Here is a 21,048-nt window from a genome sequence, read left to right on the forward strand (position 1 = left end):
AAAAGTGGAAAGTATTAATTACTTAAACCAGAGGTTACAAACCGGGGGTCAGGACCCCCACTAGGGTTGAACAAAGCTTCACAGGGGGTCACAAGGCCTTCTTTATTTTAAGAGGTCTCAGAAAAACTACACTGTAGGCCTATATCATCTCAGCATTTTGTTTATTTCTGTGAAGAAAACTAAATGAAATTGTTATTTTTAATGTTTCAATTATTATTTAAGATCCTGAACACAAGCAGTCTCTTCTAAACAACCTCGTCCCACTTTAGTAAATATTAAACTAATACAACAATGGCTAAGCATTAGGGAGAAGAAAATGTAGTCTATGAAGTATATATGATTAAATTATTGTTAAAAATGAAGGTTCATTGAATAGTTTATACCTCTGCCACAGCGTACAGTCACACACAAACACCATTTTCATTCATATTAGATGTATCACTGTGATCCTCTGTGAGCTGAGACCTACCCTGGATCGAAGGATTTGAGGAGCCACAGTAAATCATCGATCTTGAATGGAAACAGCACAAGATGTGTGGTGTTGTCCAGATTTATAGCACTCTCTGGATACATCACATGGTGTGTTGTTTTGTTCCCAACATCTGCTTCATAGCCTTTGGTACGGCCATGGTTCATTCTAAAAGATACAGGGGATACACATTTAATATCATGTAGTTGAAGAACAATAACATGGTGATTGAAGTTGAATTGAAGTTGCATGGAAATCCTGTGGTCAACAAGATGACAACGCTCACGGTCTTTTCGGTTTTCATTTCGGTCGGTCCTGGCCATGGGTTCGAGGGGATTCATTTTAAATGTTTCTGTCTCTCTCAAGAGTTAGAGACAGAGAGAGAGCGCGCACAGCTGCTGTGGCCTCCCCTGGTTGCCACGACAACCAAAGCCTGCCTGTGAACACACACATACACGCACACACATAGCTAGCTACAGAGGAGTATTAAGGTATTAACAAGCAAACAATTTAAAGCTGAATGATTTTAATATTAACACAAAATGAGTGCAATACACCTTAAATATTTTACCCTACCATGAGCTGTTCCTTAATTTACATTAGCACTCCTTCAGGAGCATAATAGGCGAATAGCGGTTAGCTGGCGATTAGCGCGTAGCTAAGCGCTAGCTTTGGTTAATGTGTTTATGTGTGCTAGCTCTAGCTAGCTAGCTAGGGAGGACTACATGGCATTAATATGCTAGCGCTAGCGTGCTAGAGAGCAAGACATGGTATTAACATATGGGCCAGAGCAAGGCACAATCAAAATTTCTTTAGGAATTTTCTAGTTAATTACTCTTATTGGGTTTTTGTTGGACTTGCAGTGTGAACAGTTTTTCCATAGAACTAGTTACTAACAGCCATTGGCATTTAAAATAACTTTTCAGATTTCAAAGTAGTTGTCTGTATAGTGGACTACTACTTGAGACTTTGGGCAAACTGGTAATATAATGCTGAAAGAGGATAATAAAACAGTAACATAACAATGAAATTAATAAAAAGATTAAGTGGTGCAGTTCAGATCAGATCGTGTCCGTGCTTCTATGAAGTTTACACAACAGTTTAAACTGACAAACTAAGCAGGGAATAAAAGAGAAGAAACAGGAAATGCAATTCAATAAACCTTACAGTATATTTTAATTTACATATATTGAATTCTTCCTGCTGCTTCACTGAACTAAAAGCAAGAAAACATCAAAGAAGTAGTTTAAGAGGTTACATAAGGAACACTTTGAGACAAGAGGGAGAATATTCAAAAACAGGTTAAAAACAACACAATCCAGCCATTGTATTTAGCTTTACTATATAAATAAATGAACCTGAAATAAAGAAAAAATGATATACCTTCAGTACTGTCTTCTTTCTAAATACATTAAATAATACAATATGCCAGCATAGAAAAAAAATTATTTGATCATGGGCAAATCTTTTGCATTTTGCATTTGCACATTCAACCCATTAAAAAGCTACATTGTGAGATATAAATGTATATATATTTCTCTTACTGAAAAAAGGCTGAGGCAAGAAGACAATGCTGCCGTTGGATATCCATATACCGTCACCTGGGAGAACTTCCTGGAAGAGAGGACGGGGCATTTATGATAGTTACGGTAAGTGTGCGTGGCACACAAAGCAACACCAGGAGGTATGTTATAAAATTGTGTGTGCACCTGTATCCATTGGCACCATCCAACTTGCTCCCCTTACATGGTCACGTAGTTCAGTAATTAATGTTACATAACAGCGTTCGTGGTGAAATATGTTTCAAGGATAAAACTTGAGATGCTACTTTTGCTGAAAAGAAAGTGAGACCTCATAACTGACACTTTAATGAAGGTAAACGCAGCGAACGGTTGTGTGTACACTGCACTCTGAATAGGAAACAGAGCAACCACATATTTTAATTTGGATCAAAGACTTTAAACTACACCACCTCTCCAAATGTCTTGGTTTTTGCCTTTAATAAAAAATATTTTGGAGATTTTGGCTCATCCTGCATTAGCCTTGTATTGAATAAAATTAAATTGTGTCCTGACATTGATTTGGGGTGGTTTAGACGTGAAGCGGAGAGGAGTCTGGTGTAGTGGGAAAATGCTTTCAGGGATAAGGTTCTGCAACATGAAGCAAACTATATTATGGTGTCCATTGCTTTTCTTACATTACCATCTTACATTAGAGTTTTAACTGAACCCATTTATTGTCTGGACTTTGTTCATTCAAACCACACCTAAACAGAAAGAATATCACAGCAATGTCACAGATCAACTATTGACAGTGTCAAATTGCTTTACAAGGTGATAAAAAAAAAAAAAAAGATGTATAGGAAAAAAAAAAATGTTGTCTTTATGTCACACTGTAGTTTGACTATATTTAAAAGGTCCAGTTAGATTTAATAGTATATCTAGCAGTGTAACTGCAGATCGTAACTCAATATCTCAACATCAGAGCAAAGTGGCATGGCCCATACCAGATCAAGCAGGAGATGGTTGTTGTACTATACCAGATCCACATGCCTAAACAGAAACAGCTATACCAAACCTTCCATATCAACATGGAACTTGAGAAGCAATTGCACCTGGACCACCTGTGTGAGAAGAAGAGGATGGAGCTTCTCAAGATTTTGCACAGAGGTGGTCCAGCACAATATTATGCTGAAGGACCCCAAGCCCCCCTTTGACAGCCTGTCTACAGGGTTCCAGGGCGCCTGCAACCAGTACTGAAGAAAGAGCTGGAGATGATGAGGAAGATGGGTGTTATACAACCTTCTTCCAGTGAATGGAGCACCTGGTCATCTTAGTCCCCAAAAAGGACAGCACCTTGAGGTTCTGTTTGGACTTTAGAAAGGTAAATGGGGTCAGTAAACTGGACTTGTATCTGATGCCAAGACTCGATGACCTGGTTGAGAGAATAGGCGTTGCAAGGTTCATCAGCAAGGGATATTGGCAGGTTCTTGTCATGGGGTTTATTTCAAACTCCTCAAAAACTCAGTCATAGTCTGCAGGTATTGTTGGTGCGATTTATTGCTGGCCCCCTCAAGGTGAAAAACAGTGCTAATATTTACTGAAAGTGGTCAAAAATGGAAAACTTGGAAAAAGACTGTATTACGCCCTTGTTTGGCCAGCCAGTCTCCTAATGTGAGACAGCAGTGCAACTTTGCAGCGCTCTTCCATCACTAATGGTAAGTTACATATGAATGTATGGATAAATAAACATAGAACTCCCAAGTGTGCACCCTTGGTTGCGCTAGGGGAAAAAGAGACTCAGTACTTGGGTTTTGTGCTGGGGGATGGGGTACTGCGTCCACAAATGGCAAAGGTCATCAAGAGCCATCAAATTGGCTGAGGCCCAAAACAAAATCCAAGGTGAAGTTTTTCCTTGGTCTGGTGGGGTGGAATTGACGGTTCATCCAAAACTTTTCCACTCTTGTGGCCCCACTCATCAACCTCACCAGGAAGAATTAACCCAACAAAGTTCAGTAGACAGTGGAATGTGAAGAGGCCTTCCAGAGTTTATAGGGCGGTGGGATATATTAGGCAGCTAGTGAACATTTTGTCCTTAAAGTTGATGTGTTAGAAGCAGGAAAAATGGGCAGTGTGAGAATTTGAGCAACTTTGACAAGGGCCAAATTGTGATGGCTAGACAACTAGGTCAGACCATCTCCAAAACTGCAGCTCTTGTGGGGTGTTCCCGGTTTGCAGTGGTCAGTACCTATTAAAAGTGGTCCAAGGAAGGAAAAGTGGTGAACCGGAGACAGGGTGTACATGGGTGACCGGGCGAGCCGCCTTGTTTCCTTCTACGGACGAGTTGAAACCGTGTAGCCAATGGTGCAGCTCAACTGCAGTACGTCACCTTTGGCTCTTTAACCTCATGGCGACAGCCAAAACTCCAAATTAAGTCGACAGTACGTCCACAACTCAAAGGGGTGTCACAATGGCTTCATACTGGTTGTTAACCATCATGTGTCAGGGACAGGCCAAATTTAGCTTTTTGCAATATTTTAAGGTGCAATGCTTACATGTAATGTGATAAAGAACAAGACAAGTAATGGTGATAAAATATTCTATTGAATTTAAGTTGTGTGGCACCTCTTCACACTCTTTGCTGCAGACTAAGAACTGCCAAACTTGAGCTGGTATTTTCCATCTGAATAAGTAGGGATTTTTTTCTAAGGGAGGGATCAAATGGATCTAATTTGACTTAATCATTTTCTGGTTTGAATGAGTTGTCCTTGTTTTCTGTGCTGGCTGGTGATTCAGGCATGCTAATGGATGATATATTAGAACATAAAACCAATATAAGGAAATGTTGGCCAATGTGTGGGAACTGAAATCAACACTGCACCCAACCTTTAAATTTGTGCAGTTAACCTTTTTATGAAGACAAAACACAATGTAATACAGGACCGCTGAACTGACAGTCTTCTTCTATTTTTGATAATTTAATTTGGGTGTTGCCTATTTTAAACCCTTTATATGTCTATCTGTATTTTTAAAACTTTTTTCTTGCATTTTCTCCTCTGTCTGAGGTGCAATACAATACAACTGAATGCACTTATTATAACAAGCAGTAAAATCTTGAAATCAATTCTATAACTCACAGGTACCGGTACCAGTGATGGGCTTGCAATGATTAGTGTGAAGTGGTCCCTTCTCTTTGAAAGTGTAAAAAGCCTGGCAGCAGTGTTTTGTACAAGTTGCAGTCTTTGCTGATAGCAGAATTAAGTGCTTTGCAATAGTTAAATCTGAAGGAGATAGAAGCATGGATGACCAATTTGTAGATTTGCCGAGGAAAGTAAAGATCTGATTAGCTAGACAAAGCAGGGCTTCACCACTTTAGTCAACTGAGCATCATATGACAACTCAGAGTAAAAAGTAACACCTAGGTTGCAGGCCTCTTTTTTAACATTACTAAAGACTAGATAAGAAATTATTAATACTGCTAGAGCTGAGGCCAGAAGGGGTTATTATACCTTATTTAATATTTGAAGTCATTCAACTACAAGAAATGTTTGGACATCCTATTATTATCTTCAGTGAGGCAAGAGAGACTAAAGGATACACTGGACATTAATTTGCATCTGCATAGCAATTAATGAATTTTATGCCCACAAATGAATTCACTTTGTTTATCTTCTGAAGCTGTCCCATAAATATCTGTGATACAACTTCATAGTCATTTGAAACACCATATGTGTTAGAAAGGCTGGACTTCTACTGCAGAGTAACTGTAGAACTGTGTGTTTAGTTCAGGGACTATGCGCCACCTACTGGCTGGCTGTATTAATGCTCACGGTTAGAAGGAAGACGGCAGAGAGCACAGTTGCCGTGTGCTCGTTAATGCACAGCTAACAGAGCTGCGGAGTTGTCCCAATTACACCAGCCTCAGTTTGTATATTTGCGTCTTCTCAACAACAATATGTGTAACCATATTTGAGGCAAAGTTCAAATCATTTAATTGCAGGTCAATTCAGTGTGCTTAACATTAAAATGTATACAGCAACAAGTAACACATACAGGAAATACAAAAGTGCTCAGTACTTCTCTACCAGTTTTATTTGAGGAAGAATGCAAATATTTTTTAGTCTACTTCAGTTAACGGTATATTGCTGTGTATCAAAATTACAGAAGCACTCCACATAGTGTGTATCAGTCAGTAAAATAACTTATCACTCCTTCTAAGTGAAATCTGCCTGGTAAACAAGCCCAGGAGGTTTTCATATGCAAACACTGAAAGATTAGGTGTGTCTGTTTGCTGAGGAAATACTTCATGTACTTCTACTATTGCCTTCTACAAAGCTTTTAAATTGCTTTTTTTTTTTTACATGGTCTCACTGAAGAGATGTTTTGAGTTACAGATGTTATTAGGTCAATCTTATACCAGACAAAATAGGTATGTAGAAATGTCATCACATTAAGACAATTGATGGTCAATGCATTGTAACATGCTGCCATGAACTTCACTAGCAAGCTCTTTTTCATCTCTGACAAGCTCGACTATTGATGTTGCACATTGCACTGCAGCATCCATCAACATCACAAAATTACAATAAATAAACAATAAAGAATAACAACAGAGAAAATTGCTTAGAACAGCTGTTACCCTTCATCTCCTTGAATGTGATTAATTTTCACTTAATAGTTTAGCAGTTTGAGTATCTTAAACAACCTCAACAGTTTTCAGTTCTTCACTTCACCTCTCCATAGATCATGGCTCTACTCACAGTTTTAGCCTACAAAGGGTTAATGTGTGCAGCAAAGGAGTCAGTCAGAGCAGAGTTGTCTATTGAGCTTTAAAGCCTAGGCTTCTTAGTCTTGTTTTGCTTTGTAAATGATCTGCTATCAAGGCTTGAATATGCTTGGAGAAAGATCACCACCCGGAATAAAACTTGAGTTTTTTTTGCTCAGCTAGCTTCTGGATAATTCCATACTCATGAGATCCCGGATGTAGTCCAGTTTTTAACTTTTTGTTTTGGAGTTTTTCCCAGTAATGACTCCAGTTTCCATCTTTGTCTGCTCCATAACCGAAAACGTAGACCTGGAAATACAAAAATCAACATATAATAACCAACCTAAGCTGTCATCGAAATGGCAGAAGAAAGTAAAACTTGGTTAGACCTCATTCAGTTGAGACTGTCCTCACCAGGATAACAGCAAGAGCCTAAAATATTTACCTTTCCCTGACAAGAGGTCACTTTCAACATGGCAAAAGTAAAGATAGACCTTTAACCATCTAGTTTTTGTGTCTAAACTCAGTCTACCATGACTATCACAATAGAGGTATGTTTCTATACGACCCACGATCCTGTCGTTATAAAGACAATAGCAAAAAACACATTGCCTGGCGAGCCATAGTTCTGGAGATTCTCTTCATGTGAGTTTAAATAGTGGTGTCCACCCATGATTATAAGCTGATGTGTTTTTTTATATGAAAAAATAAAATTATTGGCCTTCACATTTCAAAAGGTTCACATAAACATCTTATTTAATAAAAAATACAATTGTGTTCTTCTATATATTCAAAAAGAAAATAACTTTTGGCACAGATTTTAACCAATAAGAAAAATACTTTTGGTCTACTTCAGTTAACAGTGTATTGCTGTGTATCAAAATGACAGAGGCACTTGTACACTCCACATAGTGTGTATCTATCTATGTCAGTAACTATGAAAATAATCTATCATTCCTTCAAAGTGACATCTGCCTGGTAAACAAGCCCAGGAGATTTTCATATAATATGTAAAAACTGAAAGATTAGGTGTCTGATGGCTGAGCAAATACTTCCATTATTTGCAACCACAACTTACCTCATCACAAATATGCAGGGCAAGAACCAAAACCATAAAGCCAGTGGATGGATACCTGCCCTTCTTTTCCAGCCAGATGTCATGAACATACCTCATGAACGCTGGATTGAGCACCATCACCTGTTATGAATCAGAATTAGCCTTTAAACTATTACCTATTCAGCCAGTAGAGTCTGTTGTCAATTGTATTCAAAATAATACTCACCAAATTCTTGTTAGCTTTGATTTTTGATTTTACTGGCACATACGACCTGTTGAAAATACAATGAAGCATCAAACTCAACGTCCAAGGAACTACTTTACTAAAAAAATCCTTTCCCAGGATGGGTAAGGGTTAGACTTGTCAAAGAGATGTACTCAATTGAATTGCTATCAGGCACGTTGATGAGCCTCATTTGTTCTCTTTACAAAGAATGTTTACATGTTTGGAGTTGTTGTCCTTCTTTATAGAGGTAGTCCAAAGCCTGCTACTACAGCTCCATACTGACTCCAGAAACAGATCAAACTCGTCTCACAATCAACCTTTGCTTGTATTTGCAAAGATGACTGGAATGCAAAGTCATGCTTAGCAACCTAACAACTTAAACAATTGGACAGAGAAGTAGTTGTAAGACTAGTAGTTTAAGTAGTGCTAGGTTTCATTTGTTTAATGGTGTCAGGTGGCATCAGTCAAACAAAAGACGAACGAAGTAAACATCTTACTTAATGACTCAGCAGTATGGAGTCCAAACCTAAAACATGCTAACTTCTGAAAGGCAGACTGATATCTCAAACGAAATAGAATGAACACATGTGTCGGCCGCTAGGTACTACTATCATGAAAAGTGTGTTTAGTCTAATAACTTCTGCATAGTTTGTCGCACATTCAAAAACCTTATATCCACGCATTCAGTGAATGGAGCTGCATCTCCCCATATAGGCCACACCCAGTTCCGCTTAGAATTTTTTTCCGCTAGGGCGCGAAATGTCCAAAAACTACTTTCTCGTGTTACTCCTATACGCTTTGTCCAATTCGCAAGAAAAAATTTTTATGTAGCATCTGGGGACCGTCCAGGCAAAAAAAGTATTTTGAAGAATTTTGATATTTAAAAATATTAAGCACATTATAAAATTAGCACTTTCTGTAAATTTTTCGTCAAAAAAGGAAGTAGACAATTTCTCCACATTGGTATGTCTGATTGACACCAAGCTTGGTTCCATAGTTCCCCATGTCTTTCTTAGGCATCGTGCACAATTTCGGACAAGGTGGCGCTCTTTAAAATGAAGAAGTTTTTATCTCCACATCGGCATGTGTGATTAAAATGAAACTTGGTACAATGCAAGCCCATGGCTCCCTGAGGCTCACTAAAAAATGTGTCAACAATCCGCCACAAGGTGGTGCTCTGGTGGCATAGTAAATCACTGTGCGGAGACTGTAATAGTTATGAATATGAAATTCACAGGGCACATGTAGACTAGTGCCTGTAGCTCACATACCAAAAATCATGTTTGTCATGTTTGTAGCGCCCCCTACAGGATATTTAAAAAGCAGCCCCCGCGCCACGTTTCACAGATATGTCTGAAACTCGGTAACGTTGTAATGTGCCAAGACCTACAGAAGAGCCTCTTGGACCCATGCCCCAAACCCCACGGGAAGTCGGCCATTTTAATTTTAATTTTTACTTTCAGCGAACTTTTCGCCTTGTATTTGAATGAACTCCTCCTAGGGAATTCATCGGATCTGCTTCAAAATTAGTAAGTATAGTCAAAGTATGTTGCTGATTAAAAGTTGTGCTGTTTGTGCATGTACATTGAAGGGTGTGTCCATGGCATGCCGTCAAAGTTGGCCATTTTGAATTCCATGGTCATTTTCGGTGAATTTTTCGCCTTGTATTTGAACGAACTCCTCCTAGGGAATTCATCAGCTCTACTTCAAAATTGGTCAGTACAGTAAAAAAATGGTGCTGATTAAAAGTTGTGCTATTTGTGCATGTACATTAATGGGCGTGTCCGTGGCGTGGCATCAAAGTCAGCCATTTTGATTTTTTTTTTCATTTTCTGTGATTTTTCGTGTTGTATTTGAGCGAACTATTCCTAGGGAATTTATCGGATCTAATTCAAAATTGGTCAGTGCAAAAAACATTGCTGATTAAAAACTTGTGGTATTTGTGACTGTATGTTCAAGGGCGTGTCCATGGCTTTCCATCAAATTTGGCCATTTTGAATCCTTTTTTCTGATAAATGGATTCCTTCTCATATCATTAAATTCTAGGCGCAATCAATGATTAGTGTTCATACCTTTTACGTCCAGTTTAGAAAGGACTCATTTATTTACCCTAGTGAAATACTTAAACATCTACAAGATGGATTGGCACCAAATTACCAGATTATTTGTTAAGGCTACCACAAATATATTTTCTTTTTTACATGGGAGCAGGGATGGCTGGTATATATGGGCTAACAGGGCTAAGCTCCCCCTATCTTTTACAGTAAAGAAAAACTATTATTAAAAACCTTAGAACATATTGTTTTGAATTTTGATAGAACCTAGAGCAGCAACAGCACCAAAAAGTGACAGAAAAAACCCAGGATATATGATATATCTTGTGTTTTTTCCTGTGAATGGGCTAATTATATTAGGCCCAAGCACAGTAGCGTAAGCTTCCATTCACTTTTGATTGACAGGTGTGGTGACACGCCCCCTTCATATGCTGCCCATTTGGGCTAAAGTCATTTAGCCCCAGCCCAAAGGCTGACCTTTGACCAATCGCAGCGCAGTAGCTACAGTACAGTGAGGCTAGTTCGTAGTATGGCGGGCGTTAGCATGAACATGAACGAGGTGGATTTTTACTTTCTAATCAATTTTCAGTCTTTGGAGATAAAATTGGAAGTACATAGATTGGGAACACATCATACGAACGATGTGCAAATAACACAAAAGGACAAACGACAAAATCGTAATTTTGTGTTACGTGGTTTCAGCGAACGGACTGGCAACGGCAAGTGTAGCTAAGAATTCACTTTTCTGTTTCTCATGTTTGCTGTTTGGAGGAGACACGGCTTGGACCCAACAAGGAATTGTGGATTTAAAATATTTATCCGACAAAATTAGGAAACATGAATGCAGCACGAGCCACATTGGAAACAGTGTAAAGTTGACATTGCTGGGTAAAGTGGACATCGCCTGTTAGCTTAATGAGGGCCACCGCATCGCTGTACAGAGACACAACGAGCTGGTAAAGAAAAACAGGCATTCACTATCACAGATTGTGGACTGTATTACATTTTGTGGGGACACAAGCTTGCCCTGCGGGGGTCTAACGAATCTCCCACTTCACCCCAGCGGTCTCTCTTTTTCAGACAGTCAATTAGCCGATCAACTGTCAAACACACTGGTTGCAAAGTACACGTCTAAGACAACAGATTCTCTCAAAACGAGACACTGCCTGGATAATTTTTCGTGCTTCATATCTGAACTGTTGACCACAGATGACAATCAGCCACATCCAGATGCAGACACCGCTGCAGCCGCTGTAACACCGCTGTAACGCCGCGCAGGATGCGGGGCTCTGATAATGTGTCAGTAGCCGCACAGTGCGCTTTGAGAAAGCCATGCACTTTTTGCCTTTGCATGTGCACATTACCCAGTGATCTGCAGGGAGAAACTGAAAGGTGAGCTGATGGTGAGGTACAAAAGTGGGGGGTTTGACATGGTGATTAACCTGTTTGCGTCACAGAAAGGCTGTTGATGAGAGCGGCGTTTTAAATAAGGTATGCTGAAGCTCTGAAACAACTCTCTCTTCTACAAATACTTAGAAACTGTGAACAAAATGCCAGACTGCAGATTACGGTGGCTCATTTTGGTGCCACTCACATGCCTGAGCTGTCCAATATTGCCCTTTGGTGCTCTGGTAACAGAAGAATCACCACACATGCGTTCGCTAATTAACATTTGCACTTGCTTTGATGGCAGCAGGCAACCTACCGTTACCTAGTAGCTAGGCTACTAGAATCACAGCAAGAAGGCCTAAAGCTTTACAATCTGACACATCAAATTTGATGAAACATCTGAAAACACGTGGGATACTATTGGAGGAAGACTGGCATGACCCCATAGCAGGCACATCAGCCAACATTGTAGGCATCCCTGGCCCTAGCAATGGGGAGACTATTGATCCCAACCCTGGCAATGTGGAAGCCATTGGTGATGACGACAGAGCCTTTCCTAAGGTTAGTAATATAGCAATGTATTGGTTCAGGCACCATTTAGGCACCAGTACCATTTTAAAAGTATGGATTTAACACCGGTATCAGGGGAAAAAAGTTTAACAATATGGCTCTGATTCACGGTCAAGAATAAATATGTAACTTCTGGTTAGACTAATAACTTCCGGTTAGACTTCTGAAGTAAATCTTGCGTGGTTAAAGTTGTGAAACAGTCGCAGTTTGGTTAGATTTGGGCACCAAAACTACTTTCTTAGATTTAGGTATGAAAGGTATTTTGTTTGGATTAGCCACAACAGTGTCTGTGGAGGGCCACGACTTGAGAGTGAGACATGATCAATTTATTTCTAATTAAAATACATTAGAGATCTACATACTGGGTCCAATGATCATATAGTATAGTTCATGAATTTGAAAACTCACGTTCCAGAAAATCCTGTGGTGGTGGCCTTCATTAGCCACTCAAGATCCTGTATCTTGAATGGAAACAGCACAAGATGGGTGGTGGTATCTAAGTCCATGGCACTCTCTGGATACATGATATGATGAGTTGTTCTGCTCCCAACATCTGCTTCATAGCCTTTGGTACGACCACTGTTCATTCTAAATAGTACAGATGGATATATTCATATATGTCAGTCTCCTATGCATACATTCTTAGGGGACTGCTTGAATTTTTACTTTTCATTTTTGATGTTGAGGAAAAAATGTCCTTGTTTGTCCAAACACAGATGAAAAACAGGTTACGAACAAGGATTTACTGGAGCTGGAGGATTTACCTTATGATGACGTCATGGAAATCTATCAGACGTCCATAATGTGATCCATTCAAATTACCAGAATTCCCCACCACAGCACAAGTCCTGCAGCGGTCAGGGCTTTGTTCTATGAAATCTGGACTGGATGGGAATGTCTGAAACAGCTTGTCCACTGTTTGCTTGTAGAAACTGTAGCTGCGCCTTTCAGCCTGTAAGCGCTGAACATGCCAAACACAGACATTAAACCAGTTATGAGTTGTTTTGGAAAACAAAGTTTGACAGTGATGAGAATGTTAGAGACTGTTTTCTTGCATCTCATGTCAGGTCTAGTGACGTGCTACGGTAAGCGTACTGACTCATTTCCGGTTCACTTCCTGCTCTGTGTACACTGTTTGGTGCTGTAGCTCTGTCAGTGAACGCTAAATCTAAATTTGTTTTACTCGTTACAGCGGTTATTTACCCGCTTAACATTTAAACGTAGACTAGTTCTACTTAAACACTCGGAGTTACTCCTTCTTTTAGCGACTTTTCACTACTTTCAAAGTTTTTTCATACACGCTAGTTTCATTAGCATTAGCAGTTAGCTATGGCTTCTCCCTCTCCCTCTCCTCTGTCCTGCTCAGTGTGTCAGATGTTCAGTTATTCCTCTGCCTCCTTTAATGATAATGGTTCCTGTATTAAATGTAGTTTATTTACTGCGCTGGAGGCGAGGCTGGGGGGGCTTAGTGAGCTAGAGGAACGGTACCGCACCACTGAGATATCTTTAGCCGCTATAGTTAGCCAGCCCCCGGTAGCCGGTGCGGTCCGACCGAAGGTAGCTTCTGTTAGCTCTGTAGATCCCCCGGTAGTTCCCGAGCAGCCGGGAAGACAGGGAGGCTGGGTGACTGAGCGAAGGAAGACTAGAACGGCGAAGCCCACAGGTCACCACCAACCGCTTCACGTTTCTAATACATTTTCCCCTCTCAGCGATACACCCGCTGAGGAACCAACTCTGGTTATTGGCAGCTCCATAGTCAGAAACGTGAAGTTAGCGAAGCCAGCGGCCATAGTTAAATGTATCCCTGGGGCCAGAGCGGGCGACATTGAATCAAATTTAAAACTGCTGGCTAAAGGTAAACGTAAATACAGTAAGATTGTTATCCACGTCGGCGGTAATGACACCCGTTTACGCCAATCGGAGGTCACTAAGATTAATGTGGAGTCGGTGTGTAATTATGCTAAGACAATGTCGGACACCGTAGTTTTCTCTGGACCCCTCCCCAATGTGACCAGTGATGACATGTATAGCCGCATGTCGTCATTCCACCGCTGGCTGTCGAGGTGGTGTCCAGCAAACGATGTGGGCTTCATTGATAACTGGAAGCCTTTTTGGGGAAAACCTGGTCTGATTAGGAGAGACGGCATCCATCCCACTTTGGATGGAGCGGCTCTCTTATCTAGAAATATGGCGAAGTTTATTTCTAAAACCTGACAGTCCAGAGTTGGGACCAGGAAGCAGAGCTGCTGTCTTACACACTTCTCTGCTCTTTCTTTAGAACAGTCACCCACCCAAAACCCCATAGAGGCTGTGTCTGTCCCCCGACCACCTAAATTATTTAAAGGAATAAAAACAAGAGGAGTTCAACATAAAAACCTAATAAAAATTAAAACTAACTCCTCAGTAGCACAAAATAAGAGAATGAAATGTGGGCTGTTAAATATCAGGTCTCTGTCCTCTAAAGCTGTTTTAGTGAATGAATTAATATCAGACTATGATATTGATTTACTTTGTCTTACTGAGACCTGGTTGTCCCACGAGGAGTATGTTAGCCTAAATGAATCCACCCCCCCAGTCATATTAATACTCACATTCCTCGAGGCACAGGCCGAGGAGGTGGAGTGGCAGCCATATATGATTCGAGCGTTTTAATGGACCCTAAACCTAAACTAAATTATAATTCATTTGAAAGCCTTGTTCTTAGTCTTTCTCACCCAAACTGGAAAACACTGCAGCCAGTTCTATTTGTTATAGTGTACCGCGCTCCTGGACCGTACTCTGATTTTATATCTGAATTTTCAGAGTTTCTATCAAGTTTAGTCCTTAAATCATATAAAGTAATTATTGTAGGTGATTTTAATATTCATGTGGATGTTGACAATGACAGCCTTAGTAATGCATTTATATCATTAATAGACTCAATTGGCTTCTGTCAGAGTGTAAATAAACCAACTCATTGTTTTAATCACACTCTTGACCTTGTTTTATCATATGGCATTGATATTGAACATTTAATAGTCTTCCCACATAATCCTTTCCTATCTGACCATTATTTAATAACTTTTGAATTCATGTTGTTAGATTATAAGCCATTAGGCAAAACTTCCTACAGCAGATGTCTATCTGACAGTGCTGTAGCTAAATTTAAGGAGGAGATTCCTTCAGTGTTTAATTCAATGCCATGTCTGAATTTAACAGAGTCCTATAACGACTTTAGTCCCTCTGAAATTGATAATCTTGTCGATAGTGCTACAGGCTCACTACGATCAACATTAGACTCTATCGCTCCTATAAAAAGGAAATTATTAAAACATAGGAGACTAGCACCTTGGTATAATCACCAAACCCGCCAGTTAAAACAAATAGCTAGGAAATCTGAAAGGAAATGGCGCTCTTCCAAATTATCAGAATATCGCTCAAATTGGCAAGATAATCTTAAAATTTATAGAAAGGCCCTCCGTAATGCCAGAGGAGCCTATTACTCAGCACTAATAGAAGAAAATAAGAACAACCCTAGGTTCCTCTTCAGCACTGTAGCCAGGCTGACAGAGAGTCACAGCTCTATTGAGCCACATATCCCCATAAACTTAAGTAGCAATGACTTCATGAGCTTCTTCTATAATAAAATTATTACTATTAGAGAAAAAATTAATCACCAACTGCCATCAACAGTTATCAGTGGCTCTCCAAGTTCAGGGACTTCTGTCAATGTAAACTTAGATATATATTTAGACTGTTTTCCTGCTATCGATCTTCATCAGTTAACTTCAATCATTTCTTCATCGAAGCCATCAACCTGTCTATTAGACCCGATCCCAACTAGGCTGCTTAAAGAAGTTGTTCCCTTAATTGGCACTTCTTTACTGGATATGATTAATCTTTCTTTATTATCAGGATATGTACCACAGTCCTTTAAAGTAGCTGTAATTAAACCCCTTCTTAAAAAGTCCACTCTTGACCCAGGGGTTTTAGCCAACTATAGACCGATTTCTAACCTCTCCTTCCTCTCTAAGATTCTGGAGAAAGTAGTCGCCAAAGAGTTGTGTGACTTTCTACATAACAATAGTTTATTTGAGGATTTTTAGTCAGGATTTTTTAAAGGTCATCACAGCACAGAGACAGCTCTGGATAAAGTTAATAATGACCTTCTGACTGCTTCTGACAATGGACTTGTCTCTGTACTTGTATTATTAGATCTTAGTGCTGCATTTGACACCATTGACCATAATATTCTTTTGGGGAGACTTGAGCATCAAATTGGCATTAAAGGAACCGCACTAAGCTGGTTTAAGTCATATTTATCAGATCGCTCGCAGTTTGTACATGTTAATGATGAATCTTCAATAAATACTACAGTTAGTCATGGAGTTCCACAAGGTTCTGTACTTGGACCAATACTATTTACTTTATATATGCTCCATTTAGGCAACATTATTAAGAATCACTCCATTAACTTTCACTGTTATGCAGATGATACGCAGTTATATCTATCAATCAAACCCAATGAAATTAATCAATTATCTAAATTACAAACATGTCTTACGGACATAAAATCCTGGATGACCTGCAATTTTCTGATGTTAAACTCAGAAAAAAACCGAAATTCTTGTTCTTGGCCCCAAAAACCTTAGAGACTCATTGTCTAAAGATATAGTCACTCTAGATGGCATTAACTTGGCCTCTAGCACCACTGTCAGGAATCTTGGAGTTATCTTTGATCAGGATTTGTCATTTAACTCCCACATAAAGCAGACCTCTAGGACTGCCTTCTTTCATTTACGTAATATTAGAAAAATTAGACACATACTATCACAGACAGATGCAGAAAAACTAATCCATGCATTTGTTACTTCAAGGCTGGATTACTGCAACTCTTTATTATCAGGTTGCCCCAATAAGTCCATTAAAACGCTCCAATTAATTCAGAACGCTGCAGCACGAGTACTGACAGGAACTAGAAAAAGAGATCACATCTCTCCTGTACTAGCTTCTCTGCATTGGCTCCCTGTAAAATGTAGAATTGAATTTAAAATCCTCCTCCTCACCTATAAAGCTCTTCATAGTCAGGCCCCTTCATATCTTAAAGAGCTCATAGTACCCTATTACCCCACTAGAACACTACGTTCTCTGAATGCTGGGCTACTTGTGGTTCCTATAGTCTCTAAAAGTAGAACAGGAGCCAGAGCCTTCAGTTACCAAGCTCCTCTCCTGTGGAACCAGCTTCCAGTTGTGGTTCGGGAGGCAGACACCCTCACCACATTCAAGAGTAGGCTTAAGACATTCCTCTTTGATAAAGCTTATAGTTAGGGCTGGATCAGGTGAGTCCTGAACCATCCCTTAGTTATGCTGCTATAGGCCTAGACTATCGGGGGATTTCCCATGGTGCACTGAGCTTGTAGTATAAAATTTAGTGTAGGTTAGTGCATATTATAAGTAGGTTAGTGCATATTACAAGTTAGTCATCAATTAATCACACAATAATCACACAAAAGTTTAAAGTTTTCTTATGCACTGTTGTTTGTTCACACAGATAACTGGAAATCAAGTAGAGAGCACTATGTTTTAAGTAATGATGATTTTGAGTGTTAAGTAGAATAGATTTATATAAGCTCTCAAGGATGTTAATGAAGGCATGTGTTTTAAGTTTATATAATTTCATGATAAGCACAAACACAAGTTTTCCTAAAGCACCATGGTTATTTAGTAAAAGTTTGATTTAATGTGTGGAACATATAGAATGTGTGGTTGTAACACAAGTTTTCTTATCATAACTAGAAATGAGCACTGATTATACCAAATGTATGTGTGTGGTTGTAAGACAAGTTTCTTATCATATTATAAAGTTTATAAAGTTTTTAAAAAATACAGTAAAAGACATCTGTGACATAATGGTGTAAGGAAAAGGTAATAAATGGTTTTTAAAAAATAGAAGTACAGCAAACTAGATTCTAATGGTGTAATCATGATGAAAGGAGAATCAAAAGAAAGTGTCATGGCCTACTAGTGTAGGCCATGAAGCCTGTGGGTTCTGTGATAAGAACATAAGCCTGACGGGGCAGGCAAGTAAGACACCAGTAGGATGGGACGAGAGCAAAACAAAGGCAGGATAATTGGGCTGATAAGACAACCACTAGGATGGCGCATGGGCCCAACAAGAGCAAAATAATTGGGACCCACGTACTAGTGGAGATTTAGGGTCTTTTCAAAGTAGATATACACCATTATGTTGTGGATGGAAAAGGTAGAAGGTGGGCAGGACTTGTAACAGAGGGCAAAAGTATATAAGAAGAAGCTTTGTGAGGATGAATTCAGTCTTTCCATGGATGGCTTGGGCTTTGTTTGTCTGTTAAGATAATAAAGCTCTATTCTACTACCAACTTTGATGAATCCTGATTGTTATTTTTCCACCAGAAGAAGAATAACTTTTAGACTAATTTGGACTTAGAAAATCGTATGTTGGACAATCTTCTGATCAAAAAGAGAACTCATTCTGACCCAGACCCAACAAGCTCCTCCCTTCCTCTCTCTTTATGCACTCATTCATGTCCCATTAATGCATGTTACTAACTCCACTTCTTCCCCGGAGTTCTTGTGCTTTCTCGTCTCGCAGGTTCTCATGGATCCTGGTGGAGCCTCCTGCCATGGTCCTGCTTGACTGCCATTGCCAATACTGTTGTTGCTGTGCACCTGTCTGTCTGTCTGTCTGTCTGTCTCTCGCTCTCTCTGCCTCTCTCTCTCTCGCTCTCTCTCTCTCTCTCTCTCTCTCTCTCACCCCAACTGGTCGAGACAGACGACCACCCACTTAGAGCCGGAGGATCTGTCCTAGGTTTCTGCCTTTTAACAGGCAGTTTTTCCTTGCCCTTGTCGCCAAGTGCTTGCTCATGGTGGTACTGTTGGGTCTCTGTAATTAATGTTAAAGAGTTCGGTCTAGACCTGCTCTATTTGAAAAGTGTCCTGAGATAACATCTGTTATGAATTGGCGCTATACAAATAAAATTGAATTGAATTGAATTGAATTGCATGGTGACAACTTACCTTCCACCAGTTGAAAGCGTCCTCTGAGAGGTTGTGTTTTGCTGATAAAAATAGTTCAGCAGATTTGTTGGCACGCTGCAATAACCACTCATCTTCTACTAAACACGTGTCACAAGCACAGGGCTTTTTGTCCTGAAACTGGAGGAGATATCCTGAAACATGTCCTTTCAAAAACACACCAATGCCAGTGATACAGAGCAGGAAAATGAGAACCTTTGCTTTTGAATTCATCTTGGCAGTGTGATGATGAGACTGGGAAATGATCTGTGAAGTGTATGGTGAAATACACAAGTGAGTCTGGAGTCATGAATGAGGTGTGATTTCTTAATAAGCTATAATAATAAGAAAATAAGGCAGTTTGGTAGTGGAGAGCTTGCTACATAAACTCATCTTTTTATCAGGCAAATACAGCTGCCAGTCTTTATCAAATGAACATCACAGTATGACTTATTTCTTTCATCAGTAATTATAAAAACAAAAACTTTATTATAGACCTTTTTAACAGAAGCCATTTTGACATGCAATAGTCGGGTAAACACAGGTGTTACCAATTATACTAAATAAAGTTTCATCGTCTTTAATGTGGTAGAACCAGTTTCCAGTGAGCTGACATGTATAATAACAGCACCCTGACTCTGTTTGACCTGAATGGAACAAAACTGTAATTAGTATCATTGGTAACCTACTATTTCATGCCAAAATGACTGCTGTGAAAAAGATCATTTATCATTATCATTATTATTTGTATTTTTATTATTATATTATTATTTATTTATTTTAGAATGATTATAATACATATTTTATATATACCTGATCAGAGAGTAGGCTTATCCGCATCTACTCCAGTTAAACAGAGCGTCGGAGGGTGATGATGAGTTTCCAGTTAAGATCCGATTAATATGTTTTATAAATTCCAGGAAGAAGTATTTACAGAGGAGGATTGGTACATCTGTGGCGAAGATGTCCAAAATCCATACAAATGCTATGATGAAACATTTTCCGTGCAAATGTTCAGATATTTTCTCTCATTATGTGAATAATATATGCAGTCCTTGAAAGTTGCTGGTTTTGTTTACTGCTCCGGTCCCCCAAATTAAGAAAATCCGTTTTCTTCTGCTGCTACATCTCTAACAGTGCGTAAATGTGTAAATAACCACCAGTAAAATGATATATTTCCGTCTCTATTTGGATCTAATTTATATGCGGTCCTCCTCGTTGTCTTGCAGCGACTAAAGCAGTTCCATTATTTTTTCATTGACGTCAGACATCCCTCGGGACCCCCTTCAGCTCGGGGCCCTAGGCAATTGCCTGGGTTGCCTGCCCCGTTGCAGCGTCTCTGCTCCCAGCAGTGAAATCATACATCTGTGGGCGTCGTCAATACAGTACTGACTACAGTACTGAACGTTCTCTGTAGCTGCCCCCTCCCTCTGGAATCTCTCTCCAAACCCATCCGTGACTGTACCGACCCTCCAACATTCAAATCACTGACAAAAACACACCTTTTTAAAATGGCTTTTAAAATCTAGCTCAGTCCAATTTGTTTTTAACTTGTGTAATGTACTGTTTTATATTTCTTTACTGATTGATGTTCTTGTATTCTTCTTATATTATATTGTACGGTGTCTTTGAGTATTCAGAAAAGCGCTTTTTAAATAAAATGTATTATTATTATTATTATTATTACCAATATTTGAATTATTTAGGCCTATTGCTTCCCAAGAACCGATGCATCCTCCCACTAGTGGAGTGGTGTACCTGGCAACCACAGCCAGCAGTGTGTAATAATAATAAAAATAATAATACTTTATTATTATTATTTATTTATTTTTAATGTATTTTTTATGATTTAGAATTTTTGCTTTTTGTAGCAGTATTGTATTGTAGTATTGTAGCAAGGAAGAATTTGTATTAACATTATTATTTTCACTTAATTCCTGTAATAATATCTTGAGTCATTTATGAGCCACAATATACATAAAATCTC

The 21,048-nt window shown here is 39.3% G+C and overlaps 2 protein-coding genes and 1 long non-coding RNA gene across 4 annotated transcripts in view; 1 reads left to right on the forward strand and 2 right to left on the reverse strand.

Annotated features, from left to right (window-relative positions):
- LOC127358227 (CMP-N-acetylneuraminate-beta-galactosamide-alpha-2,3-sialyltransferase 1-like) overlaps positions 1–21,048 on the reverse strand; it is a 136,787-nt gene that overhangs the window by 56,405 nt on the left and 59,334 nt on the right. The window lies entirely within an intron of this gene.
- LOC127358236 (uncharacterized) overlaps positions 1–21,048 on the forward strand; it is an 82,332-nt gene that overhangs the window by 29,682 nt on the left and 31,602 nt on the right. The window lies entirely within an intron of this gene.
- LOC127358228 (CMP-N-acetylneuraminate-beta-galactosamide-alpha-2,3-sialyltransferase 1-like) lies at positions 5,937–20,285 on the reverse strand. The gene is made up of 7 exons (XM_051391192.1): positions 19,875–20,285; positions 19,065–19,328; positions 12,794–12,990; positions 12,438–12,617; positions 8,017–8,062; positions 7,812–7,931; positions 5,937–7,042 (listed from the first exon to the last, which is right to left on the reverse strand). The coding sequence occupies exons 1-7, from the start codon at positions 19,899–19,901 to the stop codon at positions 6,875–6,877; spliced, it is 1,002 nt and encodes a 333-aa protein (XP_051247152.1). The 5' UTR covers positions 19,902–20,285; the 3' UTR covers positions 5,937–6,874.

This window comes from Dicentrarchus labrax, unplaced genomic scaffold, assembly GCF_905237075.1.
Source record: "Dicentrarchus labrax unplaced genomic scaffold, dlabrax2021, whole genome shotgun sequence".
NCBI lineage: Eukaryota > Metazoa > Chordata > Actinopteri > Moronidae > Dicentrarchus > Dicentrarchus labrax.